The following is a 19,332-nucleotide window of genomic DNA, read 5'->3' as shown; positions in this document are numbered from 1 at the left end:
TGTTCCGAATTTCATCCAAAAAAAATACAAATATGTCATTAATATCAATACTTGCATACATGTTTTAGTACTAAAAAATCATATATCAGTACCAGCTTTTAAACAATTAGTACTCAAATATCATATATTAGTACCATATTTTCAATATTTTGTACTCAGTTTTATCCGAGAAAAAACATATATACCAAAGGAGTTCAAAAACGTATTTATGCAAATCAGGGATGCAGACAAAAAAAATTTTTGACAGGGCTGATTGTAAATTTGAGTTTATGTTCGAAAATTTAAAGTAAATTTACCCTTAATAAAACCTGTAAACTATTTTAATAAAATAAATCATATTAGATAAACGTTGTGCAAAAGATTACTCCAAAAAATGCTTACAGGAAATCTAGCGACTGAATGCCCCAATTTTCTGGCCCGTTGGCCTTTTGCCTGCCCGTGCTTACCTGTATCTCCACCCTCCTTTTCTTCGATCTCCCTTAATTAATCTTGGAAAATCCCCCATTTTCATATATTCAATTCTATACACACAGGGTTACGTACACGCTCAGATTAGAACCAGTGGAGAGCGGAGGGGAAAAAGAGAAAGAAAGAAAGAGGCCCATAAATTTCGGTGGGTGTGATATTCTTTCTTTGGCTATCTTGTTATCGTAATCTGATTTTCAAAATCCTGTCCCTTTCTCTCTCTTATCTTTGTCACGCTGGTTGTTTATTTAAAACTAGATTAGATCTTTGTTTACGTTCGTCAGCTGTGATTGTTCCTGGGCTCTTTAAAATTATCGTTTTTTTGACCTACCTATTTTGGTGATTGTGGCTATGGATGATAGTTATATTCGAGGGCGTGGTTTGGTGGTAAGATTGTTGATTGAAAATTTGAAATCAAGGAATGGGTTTTCTGGGATTGTGGGGTTTTTTTCTTTGCCCCGTTTGTTTGAGGAATTATTGTTTGCGGCGATAGTTTTGGTTTCAATTTCTGGATTATGATTATCTCAGGCATGGAATCTGATTTGTCCTTTGCCTTTCGTTTGTCCAGGACCCATTGATGTATTTTAAATCTAAGGGCGACTCAATGTGTTTTTGGTGAACCTATGTCTATTCTATTCAGATAAATTTAGCATAAATTCGATTTTTCTATATACTGGTCTTTGATTCCGTGCATATCTGTGTTTGGGAATGATGTGTGAAGAAAAATTATTTCTGATGTGCTAATAGAGAAAGCTTGAAAATGGTGTGAATACCTCCCTGAGAGAGATGATTCTTTTATGTTAGTTTTTATTGAATATTTGACTCTACATGCAATTTAAAGTACTCTTCTTTTTTGCTGTAAATTTGTAATCAAACCTTCAATGAACTTTTCTGTTTAAAAAAACTAATGCTGCTGCTGAATTGATACCGTTGTCTGGCAATGAATCTCAATAAGGAGTTTATAAGTGCAACGAGGTTCCTGTGGCATATTGTTTTTGCCTGCGCTAGTGTGGATTTTACATTACAATGTCGGTCTGTTCACCTAGTAATGTCAGCTTTATTTGGCTAACATTTTAGGCTCATGCACCTCCTCCTGGTTACTTTGTGCACTTGGAGAACAGGAGTGCTGAAGACGATCTTTATCTGAGAAAAAGAACAAGGATGCGTAAGTGGCTGTGTTGCACTTGTCATGTAGAGGAATCGTATGACTCACATGAAAATGAGCATCTTAAGAGCCCAAGGACTCACACTGATGGTAAGTTTTTGTCTTTTCTCCTTATTTCGTGAATGGAATGAAAATTTCTTTTATATATTTTTTTCTGACGATACGAAAGAAATGAAGCTACTCGTTATTGATGTTGATGAAAATGTTGATCTGCACTCAAAGGGATGAACTGAGTAGTGCTCATGTAAAATTGAATGTGCACCTATTCACCAATGGTTAATTATTCTCTCTACAACAATTGTCTCTTCTTGGTGTTTGGCATTGACAACTTCATCTATGCTGTGTAAAAATCAGGAAATCAAAGAGGCTCGAGGGTAACAGCTCCTGTGAGGTCTGAAGTTCAGAAGTCTGTACCTCCAATTGAGGTTCCTGAAATGTCTATAGAGGAACTAAAAGAGAAGACTGATAATTTTGGATCAAAGGCCTTAATTGGTGAAGGATCTTACGGAAGAGTGTACTTTGCACAGTTAAACAATGGCAAGGAGGTTGCTGTCAAGAAGCTCGATGTGTCATCTGAGCCTGATTCAAACAATGAGTTCTTAACTCAGGTATGCTGAACTTTTGGGAATTTGATGCCACCCTGAAGATTCTGTTTCTCTCTTTTGATGTTTGTTGACCAGTGTTGTTGCTACTAATACCTTCCTAGGTTTCCATGGTGTCAGAATTGAAGAATGAAAATCTTGTTGAATTGCTTGGTTATTGTGTTGATGGCAATCTCCGTGTCTTGGCTTATGAATTCGCAACTATGGGATCTCTTCATGACATCTTGCATGGTATGTAAATCAGAATGTTCTTGATTTGGTTTTGGATGTGGTTTGCGAACCAAGATCACTTTTTTTATTGCATATACAGGGAGGAAAGGGGTACAAGGGGCGCAACCTGGTCCTGTACTTGACTGGATGCAACGAGTAAGAATTGCTGTTGATGCTGCAAGGGGACTTGAATATTTGCATGAGAGAGTGCATCCTTCAATAATTCATAGAGATATCAGATCCAGCAATGTGCTTCTGTTTGAAGATTACAAAGCCAAGATTGCAGACTTTAACCTTTCAAATCAGGCCCCTGACATGGCTGCTCGCCTTCATTCCACTAGAGTTCTTGGAACCTTTGGCTATCACGCACCAGAGTAATCTTTCCTGACTCATTTGTCTATCATTAGGTGGTTCTGACGTATAGGATGTCTCAACATGCAGTCCTTATATTTCACCTTAAATCGTGCCTTGAAATCCAATTTGATATTTACAGCAATTTAATTTGTGAAGTTTAAGCACGGGTTTTCTTTGTTTGTTTTTCCTGGTTGAAGTAGTAGTCTGTAGGATGCTGGGATTGAACGAGCTGACTTGATCTCATTTGAATCAACTTGAGAGCAACTTGTTTGTTGGGAACAGAATTGTTGTGTAGATAATAGCTCATGCATCGGCTTGATGGTTGTTATGTGTTGCTTGATTATTCCTTTTCAGTATATACCCTAGCATTCCCCTTTATGAAGTCCAAGAATAATGGGGTGAAATGTTATATATTGCATTTAGGCGAACAATGTTTCTGTTCATATTTGTATACTTGTTTCATTGGCTCATGCCACTTGAAAGGCTTTTTATTGAATTGGGTGTCACGAGGTGTATGTTCATCAGAGATTAAATCACCTTGTGAATTGTGATAGCTGCATCGAGCCTGAAGATTTTCTTCAGATAGCTCGTGGGTCATGTATCTGGTTTATTTAATCGACACAGTCCTTACTTTGGAAACGCATGCATATTTCCTTCTTGATTCTAAAGTTTTGTTTATATTGTAATTTCTAGAGTGGTACGCAAACTTTTTTTTTGGATTTGACATGGTTAGTTTTTGGTTTTTTTTGAAGTGCTCAGTACACAAAACCAAGCCTGTTGCCTCGGATCTTCCAACCGTGTGAAAATTTTCCCTGTATCCAATTATACTGATGGAACGTCAAGCTTAAAGAATTGATTCTGTTGTAGTTGCACTATAAAAACTTCAATTGCACTGTGCCTTCTTTTCTTCTGTTGACCACGTCCTCATGATTTTATGTGATGCCGTTTGCTTGCTGTCATGTTCAATCTAATCTGAACAATTGTTCTATCAATGGAAATTGTTTGATTTGCAAGCTCTTTAGGCCTAATGCACACCAGCTGTGTATTATAAAACAAGTTCCAGCTGCTTATAGTAGATGGTATCAGAAGCACCAGGTGTAATTATGTATACCAAGTTGCCAATGGATATATTCTAGATATGCTCATGTAGAGGCTAAAATAGATGGTAATGCTAATGTAAGAACTTGTTGCTTGTCTTGTAAAACTCGTGAACAATTCCAGTTCTGTTCTTTAAACATCAATCCGCTTGAATCGAACAACCTGTTCCTCTATTAATTTATTTGAGGGAAAATAATTTAATGGTTTTTTCTTGAACTTTTTGCAGATATGCAATGACAGGGCAGTTGACGCAAAAGAGTGACGTATATAGCTTTGGTGTTGTTCTGCTAGAACTTCTGACCGGAAGGAAGCCTGTTGACCACACGATGCCTCGTGGTCAGCAGAGTCTTGTTACTTGGGTGATTTCCCTAACTTTATTCTGCTGTCTCCATCCCAAGTTGCTGCTGTAATTGTACACATTTAAAATGTATTTTCTTTTACTTTTAGGCCACTCCAAGATTGAGCGAAGACAAAGTGAAACAATGCGTTGATCCAAAACTTAAGGGCGACTATCCTCCGAAAGGAGTTGCAAAGGTGACCCTACCCCTCTCTCTTGTGCATTTTGTTGGTAATAATTTCGTTTTTATAAAAAAGAACTGTAGAAATTAAAAATATCATGAATTTTTTTGTCCAGCTTGCCGCTGTGGCAGCATTATGTGTGCAATATGAAGCTGAGTTTCGACCGAATATGAGCATTGTTGTGAAGGCTATGCAGCCACTGTTGAAGTCGCCTGCCCCTGCTCCGGAGATTTAGCACCGTTACTTGTTGTGTTTGAATTCTTTTAAGTTTTGCACAGAGCTGTTCACCTGAAAGTTCTTGCTGAAAATTATGAGTTCGTTTTTTCCTGGATTTGAGACATTTTGTATTGTTCCAAGTGATTTGGTCGGTTTGTTTAGTACGGTGGTCTGCCGATATTGCATTATGGCAGTGATGTCTTATGAATCCTCAACGGAATGTGGAATTTGATGTTCTCCCGACACTAAAGATTCTGCTTTTGGCTTTTGCTTTCAGATTTTAAATACAGACGATATGTTCTTATAAGTTCTTTTCCCGAGTGAATTTTGAAATTACTCGATTCCCTTCACCCCCCTCGAGTAACAAGTCTCGTTATATTTGGGCGCTCTTTGTGTTTCTCTGCACTTTTTATATTTGTGCTCTGATTTATTCAGTATGAAATAATCTATTTTTCTTGTAGTCTCCATTTTACATGCTGATTACTTTTCTCGGAGTTACCGGATTATGTTCAATATCACTTTATATTTGACCCAAGTTTTAAAATAATTAGATATAGAAAAAATAGTTATGCTGTGAATTGATAAAGATAGAAGAGAAATGCAGGATATTATAATTTTCATTCTTTTATTTCAACTTCTGATTCTAATTTTGTTTTTTCGCTTTTCTTGGGTGAATGCTTGCAAGTTTTTGCTTGAAGTAACTATGGAATTCATCCCATTCAAAGCATATTTTTGAGCTGTATTTTGCTGTATAATATTGGATACAACTCGTACAAGGGATAAACCCTTTTTCTTTTCTTTTTTTATTTTTATTTTTTTAAGCAAACACGATCAATTTATTATATTAACATGATCAAACCGAGTATATAAGAGAGTGAGAAAGGTCACCACAGACATTAGTGCCTCAACCCATACACTAGGACTCGGACAACAGTGTGCATTCCTAGCAACAACATGAACTATTTCATTTGCTTTTTTTTGGCACAAACCAAAACATGAGCTATTTTATTTGCTTTTCTTGGCACAAACCGCACTACGAACTCAGGATTTGCATTCATGATCAACTAACATTGAGAGATAATAGAAGCGAGTTCGGACAAATCATTTACCTATGATCCAAATGCATCAACCACACTTTTCGAGTTCGATTCAAAGATCACTTTTTGAAACTTCAAATTGCGCACCCAAGAGAAAGCTTTCAGGATGTTCATATCTTCACTTTCAGAAACAGGCAACCTCCCATGAAAGACAGAAGACCGACATTCTATACATACACCAGAAGCATCTTGCAGTACCATATCAAAACCAATAACCCCTGCACCGTCTGGAAAGACCGCATCAATATTACATTTAACATATGATAAGGGGAGGGTGCCACAACTTTTTAAAAGTCAACACTGAGTTCGTTTGGGACAAGAAGAATTTAGTTTCGAAAAGTAGTTTTTTAAATTGGATTTTACAAGTTTTTTAAATAAAAGTTGTAATAATTTTATGTTTGGACAAATAAATAAAAAATATTTTTCTAACTTTATTTTTGGTGTTCTAGATTTTAATTACTTAAAAAAACACTTAAAACAATATAAATTTATAATTTTAAAAATAACTTATTTTAGTTTAATAAAGTGTTTTTTGGAGTGAAAGAATGCTTGAAAAAATCTATTCAATAGTTTAAATATTTTATATACTAACATTCATACATCGTATATTTTTTGAAGTATCTAGCGTATTTTAACGATTTCTACATCTATAATGGTTTTGATTGGATCATTCTTATATTTGTAGATAATTAACAATACTAACTTTCACACACATTATAGGTTTTTACGTTAGTTTTCATATTTTTTCGATTAAGACATTGACCGGCTTAAATTCAGTTTAAATAAATTATATTGGCAAACGTACCAGATCAAGTTATAGAAACTGGACAATGAGCCCAAGTATCGATCTCACAGAGACTGTAGTCAATTCTCAAAAATTAATTATTTAACTTAATCTAGACATAATAATAAAAATGTTGCGATGAATTAAACAAAAAAATTAATTACTAAAATAAAATAAAAAGTAAAATAGAAGAAGAAGAAGAAGAAATTCAATTAAATAGAGACAACCAAGACACACGAAGGCACCAAACAAATTATGCAAACATGTGGCAAATCCAAGATCCAGATTTAATCTTAAATCACGGCGAATTCTCCTAATTTATTTAACAGTCTATTTCTAGAACAATTAAACATATTCAAATATTGACGGATTAATTTTCATAATTTTAATCAAATTCAAATGCATTGGGAATTATGAGAATTCAGTTTTCACCTAAACGGCATACTGAAATCGGATACATGTCTATTCGGTTAACCATATGTCAATTATTGGAGCGATCGAAATCAATTCCTAATCGGTCAACTCGAAATCAATTAATAAACAAGTAAATAGTTGATCAGATTATTCACAAGAACAAAATATAAATCCAACAATCAATAATATTGATAAAAATCTAAAAATCGCAAATCAAAATCCAAATGTTCGACATAAAATTGTTCGGCTCAATCTCGCCATCTTGGTTGAATAAAAACTACTCAATAATTGAAAACAATATTCAAACAAAAGTTTTATAATCTAAAAAAAAAAAGAAGAAAAACTCGAATGGAGCGTTCTTCAATCTCCAAGTGTTCGCCCTAGCCGTCGTTCGAAAATTTGACAAAAGTCCTCTCAAAGTTGAGATCCTTTCTCTTTTTTATATTCTCTGCCAAAAACACCTTATTTACGCCCCAACTAGGTGTCCAATATTGCCCAAAATAAAAGAGTTCCGAAATTTTCAAATTCTGCGCGATATTCTTTTTCAAATTCTGCGACATGCACGGACCCCGGATAAGGGTCCGTATCCAGGGTCCGTGCATAAGTCTGTGCAATAAACTTGAACGCCGATCTTTTTACGAAGATGCACGGTCCATTATCAAGACCCATACATGGGGTCCGTACATACTTCCTTATCAGCGCGCAGTTTTCTTGAAAAAAATCATATCTCGAGTTTTAGCCGTCGGATTGATCTGAAATTTGGAGAGCAGCTTCAAAACATATTGAACTTCAATTTGTACGGTGCAGATCGGATTTGGATCAATCTAGAATAAAAAATAATTTTTGTATCATGGCTGCTCTGTAATTCATTCTTCAAAATCCATTTATCTACAAAATTAATTCGAAGAGTGAAATGACATATAATCAATAAATCACCTAAAAACACATATAATATGAATGAATGCAAACTAGACATAAAATTACACAAAATAATGCACGCAAAATGTGGTTATCAGACATCTATTTTGATTTTTTTTTTGGCCGTGAGGGTGGGTTTTTGGTATACAGTATAAAAAATATTGGCATGAAAAAAATTCATACTGATACCGATATCAAAATTCTGAAATGTTGGTATGGAAAAAATCTATATTGATACCATATAGATTACCAAAAAAAAAAAAATTCAATATACCAAAAAAGTGTCTATATTTCAAAAAAAGTTCGGTACGATATCCCGAAAAATCGGTATTTTAGCTCGGTATCTCATCCCTAAACTTCTAGATTTGAATATGTATCAACGAATGTTAACCTATCACATGAAAAATGCCAAAAAAATTCTACTCAATAGTTTAAATATTTTATAATACCAAACATCACACAACATAGATTTTTTTGAAGTATCTCCCATATTGTAATGATATCTACATCTATATGGGTTTTTATTAAATCATTCTTAACTTCGTAGATAATTAACCATAACTATCAATTTTTCAAAGAAAATGGATAATCTAAAAAAGTGTTGACAAATCTCGTGAAACAACAATACTAACCTTCACACACATGATAACTTTTTTACGTTATTTGATCCTCGGACATATATTTTTTTTTTCATAAGATGGATTAGATCAATGTTTTGTGGGAGATAGTTTGTGATACCGACGGTATCACGTGAGTTTTTCACTAGGTAAAAAAATTAATTTTATTTATAAATTAAAATACTATAAATTTTACATTTATAAAATAATTAATAACGCGTATTTATTTATCAAAGGAAAATGAGTGAAAAAAAAATTGAACTGCAATATTGAATTTGTGTAAGCTTAAACCTAGGAATCACATATTAATTCGGTTCTCTTCTCTTCTCTGACGCTGATGGCGGAAGTCTCAGTCTCAGCTGACGGAAGTCTCTCGGAGCAACAGTTTTCCGATGGTGTATCAGAAATTCAAGAACCTATATATTTGATCGAAGATGCTGGGCTGATTGGATTTCCCGGTGGCAAATTCAGTGACGATGATACACATGAGAATATTCAGGAGCTGCGGGAAACAGAGAAGAAACCCAGGCGGCGACGAGCGAAGCATAGGAAGAACAAGGACACGGCGAGCTGTATTATTACCTTTGAAAAGGAGGAGAAGAAGGGACTTGTCTATCCCAGAAAGGAGATGGAAGCACTGAGGTTTGAGGATTTGAACGGCCAACAGAAGAAGTGGCTCGAAGTTTATTGTGGGCTCTGTCCTTCGGTGGCTCTGGAGTATGATGACCTGCTTCATTCTGATAATAATCTCGAGCCTACCATTTGCTTTGATTTTGATCCTCGGCCACAGTTCCAAAAGGCTTCTTCTACTCCCCCCACGTCTATGGGTATGCTTGTTATGTCTTCTACTGCTTGCTACTCTTTCCCGATTCATGTAGTTTTACTCTTGGCCATTTGGTGATCAGATATTTTCTTGTATGTTGTCCCTATATAGGCTTCTTTCTTGTGATTTTCATTTTATGGTGTAACTAGTAATTGATCCAAATAGTTGTTAAATGAGCTTTCCTTAGTCACAGTTTATTTTGTTTGACTTACTTGAAGTATTTTGTAACTCGAGAGGTCCTTGATGATTTCAATTGTGAAACTGAAGAAAATAAGTGACGGTACACTGGATTGGTTTGAGTGTTGAGTAGTCGTTTCATGAATGAATTGGCATTTGATGGTGAGAATGAACACCTTAGAAGACCATTATTTTATAATCATCTATCTTTCTTCATTTCTTCTTACTGTCGTGAAATTTTGATAAAGTTTCTTGAAATCTTCATTTGTTTCAGGTGAAGAGTGCTGCCATCCTCCAGACAATAATAGTGAACATCTTGATCACTTAGACTCTACATGCTGTCTCCCTGTCAATGATGAAATACGCAGCTCGGGTGCAGAAGAAGAGTACAGCCCTGTTTATAGTAGTGATGAAGACTACAGTAGCATTCAGAAGCCTGCATTTTTGGTTACCGGAGAACCTGATTTTGATTCTGGCCCTCCACAAGATGGACTGGAATACCTTAGGCGTGTAAGGTGTGATTCTCTTATAATTTTCTTCGATCTTATATTTTGAGGGCTTTGAGGTTTCTGTTGCAGAGGTACATAAATTTCTTTTTCTTACAAAAACCGTCTCTAAGATGATTTATGCATTTCTTTTTCGCGAAAATGTTGCTAAAGGTGACATGCATTTCACCTGATTTATCGGGCAAATTTTGTTTGGAGATGAAGAAATTTGTCGTTGGAAAATTTTGTATCGGACTAAAACCCAAGCTGATCAATCAGTAATATAGGAAAGAGAGTGATGAATACCTCAGAGTGCAAGGACCATATCATTTATTTACCAAATCAGACTACTATTGGAAGCGTTGGTTACTCTTACTTAGACCTAGCTAGCCTAACATTAGCTGGGAATATAAAAGACTTGAAAGTGGTTCTTAAATGCATAAATAATAATGATTATACCTAAAGAAAGACTCGGCCCATTTAATGAATTGACAACTACCAGTGAAGCATGAAAGTTCTGGGATCTTACTTATGAGGCTGCTTTTTCTATTTAGGTGGGAAGCTTCGCAAATTCCGGACGTTACAATTGCCAAGATTGAAAAAAGTGAACTTGGAAAAGAACAGACTATTTATATGCCACAAATTCCTGAAATTATGGATTGTCCAGATAACTTACTGCCTCTCAAACAGTGGGAAGACAGCTTTCTTGCTTATTTTTCAGAGCTTAGACTGGTATATTTCATTTTGTACCTTTATCTTGTCTTTGCCTAGGTCTGTATATACATTTGTTTCTATGAGAATCAGATGTGAATGACTCCTGTGCGTTGGTATTTCTTTGTCTCTTGAACTCATGCAAGATATCACTTTCAGTACTCCTGAAACTTGAGATGGCGTTTCATTTTTAAGTTTTCACATTGGTTAGATTTCTTGGCAACTTGAAAGAAACAATGCTTGATTAAATGAGCTGAACAACTGAAATCTGAATTTTGAAGTTTTAACTTTTAAGCCTTACAGATCTACTGTAGTCAGTTTGAAGTCTGCAAGAGTGCCTATATGATTATTAAAATTATTAGAAGTCTATTCATTTACTTTTTTCGTCATTGCACAATAATTTCTCTATTCTTAAGGCTACTTATTTTGGGATGATTTATGGGAAAAGATGGATACAATTCACTTTTCATGGAACGACCTTTCCCTGTAATTTATGTTTTTGTTTGGTGTTCTATAACTGGAGCGATACTTGAGCCCCCAAACAAAACAGAGTGGTCTTTCACACCAAATTAGCCGTGAAACTTGTACATGCCATTGACCTGAATCAGTTTATTCCCTTACTGCAGGGTTTTTCGCAGCTCGACCTTCAGGGTTCTAAGTCAGAAAATTCTATCGAATTTCAGTCAGTTATAATGGAATACTTGAACAGTTCCTTATCTGGATATGATTCCTGCCCATCTGAAGCTTCTTCCTCCCCACATGCACTGGAAGAACCACCCAGTACAACAAGTGACTGCCTGGCCCTATCTTCAATTTTAGAAATGGATTCAGCAGCTCGAACATCAATGTTAAAAAAGCGTATAAGTTTAATTGAGAAAAGAAGCACATTACCTCGCGATGATTGTTTATGGCTCTTTGCTCTTTGTGTCGCTGTTGATGGTCCTCTTGATGCTGACACAAGTGCATCTCTTCGGTCGTTACTTAGAAAATGTGCAAGTTTACGAGCTGCAAAAGCATATGCAGATGATGAAGTTGTCATGCTAAATATTCTTGCAACAATTTCAGGCAGGTACTTTGGACAGTCAGAGAAGTGAAGGCATAATGGGCTGGCTTTTAATTAATTTCCATGGAGTTCTATGATACACCCGCAAAAAGACTCATCTATCTTTTGGCTGAAGCTACATCCCTCTATTTTTCAAATACTTTGCGTTTCGATTATTGAGCAGAGGTGATCGCTTGTGGACAGGATACACACTTTTTCATCCCGTTCGCCATATTTTCTGGGCTTAGCTTCTGCTGAAGGAAAATGTAATGTCTTTGAATTTTGTATGTTTACATTTATAATTATTGGGAACGAATATTTTATAGCCCCCTTGCTTTCACGTTTGAGATGGGGGTCTCCTGACTGAAATTTTTAGCTCAACTATCTGAAGTCTTGATGATGCCAAATCTTTTACTTCAAAAATTATATGGAATATTGTCCAAAAATGTTTTGGAATCAACTCTATTAAGTTCAGCCGAGCATAATAAAGCTCTGTTCTTCATCATGCATGAGTCTGCTGAAGCTCATTTTCTTTTAAAAAAAAATTGATAACACCCTAAATGGAAACTACGATTTTATGATTGCAAAATGGTACTTTCACACCAAGCTCTCGATTGACACCTATCATAAGCACATAATTCCATTTTGTTGCAAAAAGAACAACTCAAGCAGACTGATGCAATTCGAATACAAATCCATCAAAGACCAAACTTATATTTTCAGAACAGGTAAACACAGACAATCAGAGCAACATAAATCTTCGTCTCTAGACGATAACAACGCACAATTGAATCACATGTTGCTCTTCTTCTTACAATATACATAGCTGTATTACAGAGCCCCAATTCAAGAGGACGACTTATAGGATGGGTTAAAAGCAATCTGCTCGCCACAAGAGAGCACTTCATGGGGTCCTGCCTCCTCACGCCCAACTCCTATCAAGTCCAGGTAATATAGGTAATGAGATACTAGTACATTCATTGGATCAATCTCACCTTGCCCGCAAATAAGATCACCATACAAAACATTCATCGTCGTGCCAAACCCAGGAACTCGTTTCTCCATGGTGTCATTTTTCGTGGGTTTCCAGTTTCCGACAAAAACGTCGTGTGCTGAAGGTTGCCCCTTCTTCTTCGGGGTCATCCACATGGACATAGCAGACATGAAGGCCACTGTGGCATTTTGTTCGAGGTACTCCGGATGGTTCAACAGATCTACCTTGATGTCTTCACCTATTTTTCCGTAATTATGGTTCCTGAAACAAGAAAAGATGCAGTTTTCAACAATGCACACAGCTCAATTCCATGATCATTTACATGATCTTTATGTATAAAACTCTGCATCTTGCAGCCTTCTACATATATATAAACGGCAACATTTACATCAAACATTTACATTCAGCATACATATATTACTTTGAACACATTGGTGTAAGTAAGCTTTGCCAGAAGCCCTCAAAGTCAGTAGCAACTAGAAACCATAAAATCAGATAATCTTGAAATGATTTGAAGTCCTATGGCAGGGGATCAAAAACCCAAGTGTCCTGTGGATCGAACATTCAACGAAAAGAAGAAAAAAAAAAAAAGAAAACGATAGTATATATCCGATACCAGTAGATCGGAATAGCCCCGCGACCATAGTATTGTGCTCCAGGAGAACAGGGATACTCATATTTGAAGTAGTCATCACAATAATCTTGACTAGGACTCATTTCCTTGTTGTAGCAGAGCCCCCATGATAATGGTCCACCTGTGGCCACTCCATATCCACCTGCATATATATCACCCTTCATACATACATACACCTATCACTCTACACGAATCTCCAACAAGTAAAATGCAAAAGAAATTTTCATAAGCCATAAAAGTAGCTAGAATTTTGAAGAAAGAACAGGCACTGACATGAAGTCTTGGCGCCGACATGGCCAAGAAAAGCGGCGAGTTCCTTCATCTGCATGAGCTTGCCACCGGTGGTTCCGAAGCCCAACGGCTGATAAACGGCGGCGGCCAAGAGGAAAGATTTGTAGTCCCAGAAGCCAACAGCGTGAGCAACGGGAGAGTTCCTCTTGGAGAAGAGATCCTCAAACTGGTAAGTCTGAAAGAGCTTGGAAATGGTTTGGTTGCAACAATATGCCGAGAATCCCTTGCATTCCCATCCCTGATCGCACACCCTCTTCCCGCCGATCTTCTTCTCCTTAATCTCTTCGTCCCCACTCACCATGCAAGCACAGTAAACGGCCACCATCGCCAATGCCGCCACAATTCTCCTGTTGCCCATCGCCATTGCTGCTCATACAAGTGAACTGAACCAGCAATCTTGGTATGATTTATGGAGGATTTTTTTTTTTTTTTGGGGAATAAATAGACAGAAAAAGAAGGCTCAACCGATGAGTTAATTGTCGTGATGTGTGTAAATCAAGTGTCTTTAGGCGTGGCGTTAGATGTGATATTGCTGTCATGAAATGGAGACATTGTGATCCGACGGTAGAGATGGGCTCTGGTAAATGAGGAAGATGGCGGGTGGGTCGTTAGATTTGGAATGAAGCAAGCATTGAAATAACACCACCGACACCTGAACTACCCATGCACAAATCTAATTCATGTATCTTTCCAAATGGCATCACTAGGCGTATTTTGCATACTAAGAATATTAGGATTATACTTATGCATGCATTTGCTTTCAAAAAGTGTTTCTTCAAAACAAAATTTATATGTATAAAATTTTCAAAATTTTAGTCTATTTATAATTTGTAGATAACATAATTAGTTATAAAATATTTATAATTATTTTTCTCCGTTTAAATTCCTCAAAATTGAAAATCTACTTCCTTTAATATTGTATGAAACAATAACTAAAATCTCATTTTTAAATCATGTAATTTTTTTTTTCAAAAAATAACAAAATTGGGAGAATTTGAACCTGTTATATCACATTTGATTTTTTTTTTTTGCCCCCTTTTATAAGTCCTTACCTTAGCTAATACATCATTTTTATATTTGTATCCTTAATTATTTTAAATTCATCATTTTTATATTTGTATCCTTAATTATTTTAAATTTATATAGAATACTACGATATAAAAGGAAAAAAGTTATAAACTCACATACATTGAAAATTTTATCATTTTAATCATCCAATATTTGTTCATGTAATAGAAAATAAGATGATTTCTTCACACTTTTATAGATCTATATGTATACTAATATAGCTAAAAATATTTTAGTGATCTTTTGGTATACTTTTAATTTTTTTTAAAATAAAAAAACCCCTAAAAATTTTCAAATTGTAAAACAGAACAAAACAAAACAAATCAACCAAATACTTAAAAAAATAAATTTATATTATATAAACACAAAATATAATATTTATATATAACATTATACACATATTACATGTTATGATACAACCAGTAATAGATGAAGTGTCGGCAAACATTTATGTTAAATAAATTGGTCAGGTGGGATCATCTTGATTCCAAATGCTGACTCTTACGAAATAATTCCTCTTTGTAATTAATCAAATACAGCCTTATTCGGGATATACAATCTAAATAATTTTTCTGTAACTATTCGACAAATTTGCTGAAGTGAGCGTCTGGGATGATATTATGAAATGCCAGGGAGATAACAGACGTAAAACAGATATAAATTAATTATTCGCCAATGTCTGAAAGGTATATATATCAAAAGATACATTTCAATGAACAAATCTTTAATTCAAAAATACATTCAACAAAGAACAGACTTACATTTGCAATACCTGTAAAAAAACCAAACAGCAGGCACTTGCTGCTCAACTTCTCACAACTTACATACAGATGAATGATATAAACTTGATTCAAGAAGATGCCTTATAAGATGGGTTAAAGACGATCTGCTCGCCACAAGAAAGTACATCGTGGGGGCCTGCCTCCTCACGCCCAACTCCCATCAAGTCGAGGTAATACAGGTAATGAGATATGCAAACATTCATCGGATCAATCTCACCTTGCCCACAGACACTATCACTGTACAAAATATTCATCGTTGTGCCAAACCCAGGAACTCGTTTTGACAGGGTGTCATTTTTTGTTGGTTTCCAGTTTCCAACAAAGACATCGTGTGCTGAAGGTTGTCCCTTTCTCTGCGGGGTCATCCACATTGACATCGCAGCCGTGAAGGCTACTGTAGCGTTTTGTTCGAGGCATTCAGGATGGTTCAATAAATCTACCTTGATATTCTTACCTAGCTTTCCATAATTATAGTTCCTGAAAACAAGAAAAGATGCACTTCTTATTACCTATCATTTAGGTTATTTTTTAAACAGAATTTAGTTTAAATTTATTTAGAGTAAGAGAGTTCTGAATCCCGCGTTAGATACAGAAATCAAAACAAAGACCAAAAAAAAGTAGTTGCAAATTATGTATTCCCTTCCAAATGAGGAATGGATAGGAGCTACCACAATACCGCCCCCCTTCTGATTGTGAAAGATACACAAACGACTTTAACCATGCAACCTACTCGTCTATTATTTTGGGTCAATCATTTTGCAACACGAAGATGCATCTGAAACAGTTGCTAACAGAGCCGCCCATAGTGCAGGCTCAGGCATGCATGTGGGCCAGGAAGTGATGAGCAGGATGGATGAAGTTCTGGTGGTGACAAGGTAGTATTCGTGCTGATATTGGTCATGTGCTAAGAAAGAGAATCAGCCACTGGAAGATGTAATTTCCCAAGTTGTTCATTGACTCAACGGAGAGGAAGTTGTAGTTAATAGAAAGTAGTATAGGTTCAACTCCTAATTGAAAGGCAAAGTGCATAATCCCTCTAAACATCTCGGAAGATGATAAAAAATGAGGTAACAAAATAATAATTTTAACCACCTTTTAAAATTAGGTGTCAGCAGCAGGCAGCTCAAGTGCTCTTGTAGAATCTAGAATAAATCTTTCCTCAACTTATTTTCTGAGATATTAATATTCTATAGTGTTTCACACGTAAATAACTATATTCCGTTAAATAATTGTTTGTGTTTGTTAAACAATATATTTATGCCTTTTCCAACCAAATTCTGAAGCTCATCTTCAAATAAGCTTCCAAAATATGGTAGTTCGGAATAAGCTTATCACGGCGCTTCTCACAGTTGTAGCAACAATACAGTAATCATTGGGGTGTGGCTTAAAATCCAACAACCATGTAGAAAGACATATTTGTTATGCTGCCAACCAACCATGCCCAACTATGTGCCCACCATGTACAATAGGTGAGTTGACCAGTACAATAGGTGAGTTGACTTGTACATGGTGGGCACGGAGTTGGGTATGGTAGGTGGGCAGCATAACAAAACTCAATATTATATATATATATATATATATATATATATATCTAAAGCCATTAAGCCATTTGTCAACTTCAAGAACTATAGGACAAATGGAGAAACTGAAAGATTCCATACCAGTAGACTGGAATAGCTCCACGACCATAGTATTGTGCTCCAGGAGCACACGGATACTCGTATTTGAAGAAATCGTCACAATAATCTTGACTAGGACTCATTTCCCTGTTGTAGCATAGCCCCCATGATAATGGTCCACCTGTGGCCACTCCATAACCACCTGCATCATATTTTTTAAGCCCATTACCATACAAAGAACTAGCAAGATGCAATCAAAGGCAATTCCCGGAAAAGATATTTACATAAGAGTAAAGAAGGGTACATCCTTTTATACTATATAATATAATTTCCGTCCAATGCTCTTTATTTATTTTTATATTTTTTCTCTGGATTATAATAAACTGGGACAGCCATCAATTCCGACATTCATAGCTGTATTTGTCCAGTATCCTTTCCAGTGAACTCTTAATGCCCTGAGATAAATATTTACTATGCTATTAATTTTCAGGTTCAGTTACTTGATGTGACTAGACATTTGAAGTTCTATATACTAGTAAACAAATTCTAAAACTAGTATTAACACAAACAAAAACCAAACCAACTCTTACAGACTGGTATTAGAGTCTAAATCTAAACTGAAAAGGATTCACTACTGCAACGTTTGGATTCAAGATTTTGCTGGGAAAATTGAAAGGAAAATGAAACCTCTCTGACTGTATTTTCATTTCAAGTAAAATCAACCTTAACTTTAAGTCCTTGGATACTATAAAAACATATTGGTCCTGTGATAAATATAAAATGAATACTGTAGTTAACAAATTTTTAGTAACATGCAACGGCAGAAAATTTCCTTCACGTATCCATCTCTAACTACGATAGTTTCCCAGGTGTTTCTCCAAATATGTTTTGGACCCAAATATAGCCTGAAACAATGAATTTACTCAAACATTTTGCATCATTGTTAATAATAATAATAGAGAAGCTCTAGCACCGCATAACATGTTTAGCAAAACTTTAAAATTATAAAAAAGAAAACCTCAACTCGCTTGCTCGATAAATAATTTGAAATGAATTGAATCTGAATGGAGTGAAAAACAGGAATAAGTAGACAGCTGATGGATGGCGGGGCAAATAAATGTGTTTTGCGCGTGAAATTTTGTTGGACAAATTATATACAAAATCTCACTGCTCCTGATACATCCCACCAGTCCGCTGCTCAAAGTATCATTCTTTCTTGTGGACATTGCATTACCAGTTTACCACTAATTGTTGGGACAATAAACAGCTTCGAGAATTTGTGTATCCGGGTGGCATTAGAGCAAACATTACTTCAATTTGGGTACTATAAAAAACTGTTGTGATGTGAGCAACATCGCCATACAAAATCGCAGTCGTTTCTCGATTTCATTTTAGTTTTACACATTTTACTCTAAAGAATTCAGTAACTTGAATTGATTTTTATGTTAGCGAAGAATCAATCTTTCAGTTAGTTTACAGATCAGTCTCCACGGGAAGATCTGGATAACTGTTTCTTCTCAAAAGCACGTCAGAACCAAGGTGAAATTTTCACTACAAATAAACAGAAAAAAATATGACTTTTGTGTAAATACAAAAAAAAGAGAAGATTTTTAGATCACGCCTAATCAACAGCGAGCATGGCCACAGATGAAAAGTTGAGTAAAATGCAAGATGAAAACAAATTCAATTCACAAGTACAGGGAAAAATAAACGATCCAAGAAACTAAATCGGTAGAGTAAAAAAAGACAGAGAGAGTAGAGAGAGCTCACAGGAAGTCCTAGCGCCGACATGGCCAAGAAAAGCAGCGATTTCCTTCATCTGCATCAGCTTCCCACCAGTGGTCCCAAACCCTAACGGCTGATAAAGGGATGAAGCCAAGATGAAAGATCTGTAGTCCCAGAACCCAACCGCGTGAGCCACGGGAGAATTCCTCTTGGAGAAGAGATTCTCGAACTGGTAGGTCTGAAAGAACTTGGAAATGGTCTCATTGCAACAGTACACCGAGAACGTATTGCATTCCCATCCCTGGGAGCACTCCGTCTTCCCCCCGATCTTCTTCTTCTTTAAAACCGCATCTTCCGCACACACCATGAAAGCACAATAAACCACCATCAACGCAACCAAAATCGCTGCCAACCCTCTTCCCATTCTCAATGCAGCGAAAAGCACTCGAATTCTTCTCACCGACGGAGATGATGAAGCTTCGGAGTGGTTTTTCAAGGCACACTAAACGAGTCGGAGAGGTG

General features: G+C 36.0%; 4 protein-coding genes across 5 annotated transcripts; 2 read left to right on the top strand and 2 right to left on the bottom strand.

The window, feature by feature from the left end:
- Positions 1 to 366: 366 nt before the first annotated feature.
- On the top strand, positions 367 to 4,936 carry LOC140888453 (PTI1-like tyrosine-protein kinase 3). 2 transcript variants are annotated; one of them, XM_073296204.1, is made up of 8 exons: positions 367 to 613; positions 1,543 to 1,720; positions 1,985 to 2,238; positions 2,337 to 2,463; positions 2,543 to 2,816; positions 4,121 to 4,253; positions 4,342 to 4,428; positions 4,529 to 4,936. In XM_073296204.1, exons 2-8 carry the CDS (start codon positions 1,627 to 1,629, stop codon positions 4,646 to 4,648), a joined length of 1,089 nt encoding a protein of 362 aa, XP_073152305.1. In that variant the 5' UTR covers positions 367 to 613; positions 1,543 to 1,626; the 3' UTR covers positions 4,649 to 4,936. The 2 variants fall into 2 exon arrangements, with proteins under 2 accessions (XP_073152305.1, XP_073152263.1); XM_073296162.1 differs by lacking the exon at positions 367 to 613 and adding an exon at positions 696 to 852.
- A 3,781-nt stretch (positions 4,937 to 8,717) lies between these two features.
- LOC140875123 (uncharacterized) lies at positions 8,718 to 12,104 on the top strand. Its single transcript, XM_073278675.1, has 4 exons — positions 8,718 to 9,286; positions 9,734 to 9,974; positions 10,499 to 10,676; positions 11,282 to 12,104. Exons 1-4 carry the CDS (start codon positions 8,797 to 8,799, stop codon positions 11,747 to 11,749), a joined length of 1,377 nt encoding a protein of 458 aa, XP_073134776.1. The 5' UTR covers positions 8,718 to 8,796; the 3' UTR covers positions 11,750 to 12,104.
- A 267-nt stretch (positions 12,105 to 12,371) lies between these two features.
- Positions 12,372 to 14,063, bottom strand: LOC140892264 (chitinase-like protein 1). The gene is made up of 3 exons (XM_073301105.1): positions 13,599 to 14,063; positions 13,308 to 13,467; positions 12,372 to 12,952 (listed from the first exon to the last, which is right to left on the bottom strand). Exons 1-3 carry the CDS (start codon positions 13,978 to 13,980, stop codon positions 12,544 to 12,546), a joined length of 951 nt encoding a protein of 316 aa, XP_073157206.1. The 5' UTR covers positions 13,981 to 14,063; the 3' UTR covers positions 12,372 to 12,543.
- A 1,259-nt stretch (positions 14,064 to 15,322) lies between these two features.
- Positions 15,323 to 19,332, bottom strand: LOC140875527 (chitinase-like protein 1). The gene is made up of 3 exons (XM_073279238.1): positions 18,856 to 19,332; positions 17,128 to 17,287; positions 15,323 to 15,943 (listed from the first exon to the last, which is right to left on the bottom strand). The coding sequence occupies exons 1-3, from the start codon at positions 19,232 to 19,234 to the stop codon at positions 15,535 to 15,537; spliced, it is 948 nt and encodes a 315-aa protein (XP_073135339.1). The 5' UTR covers positions 19,235 to 19,332; the 3' UTR covers positions 15,323 to 15,534.

The sequence above is a fragment of the Henckelia pumila genome, chromosome 1, assembly GCF_033568475.1.
Source record: "Henckelia pumila isolate YLH828 chromosome 1, ASM3356847v2, whole genome shotgun sequence".
Classification (NCBI taxonomy): Eukaryota; Viridiplantae; Streptophyta; class Magnoliopsida; order Lamiales; family Gesneriaceae; genus Henckelia; species Henckelia pumila.
The sequence above is the reverse complement of the archived record's forward strand: the minus strand, read 5'-3'. Positions and strand labels throughout refer to the sequence as shown.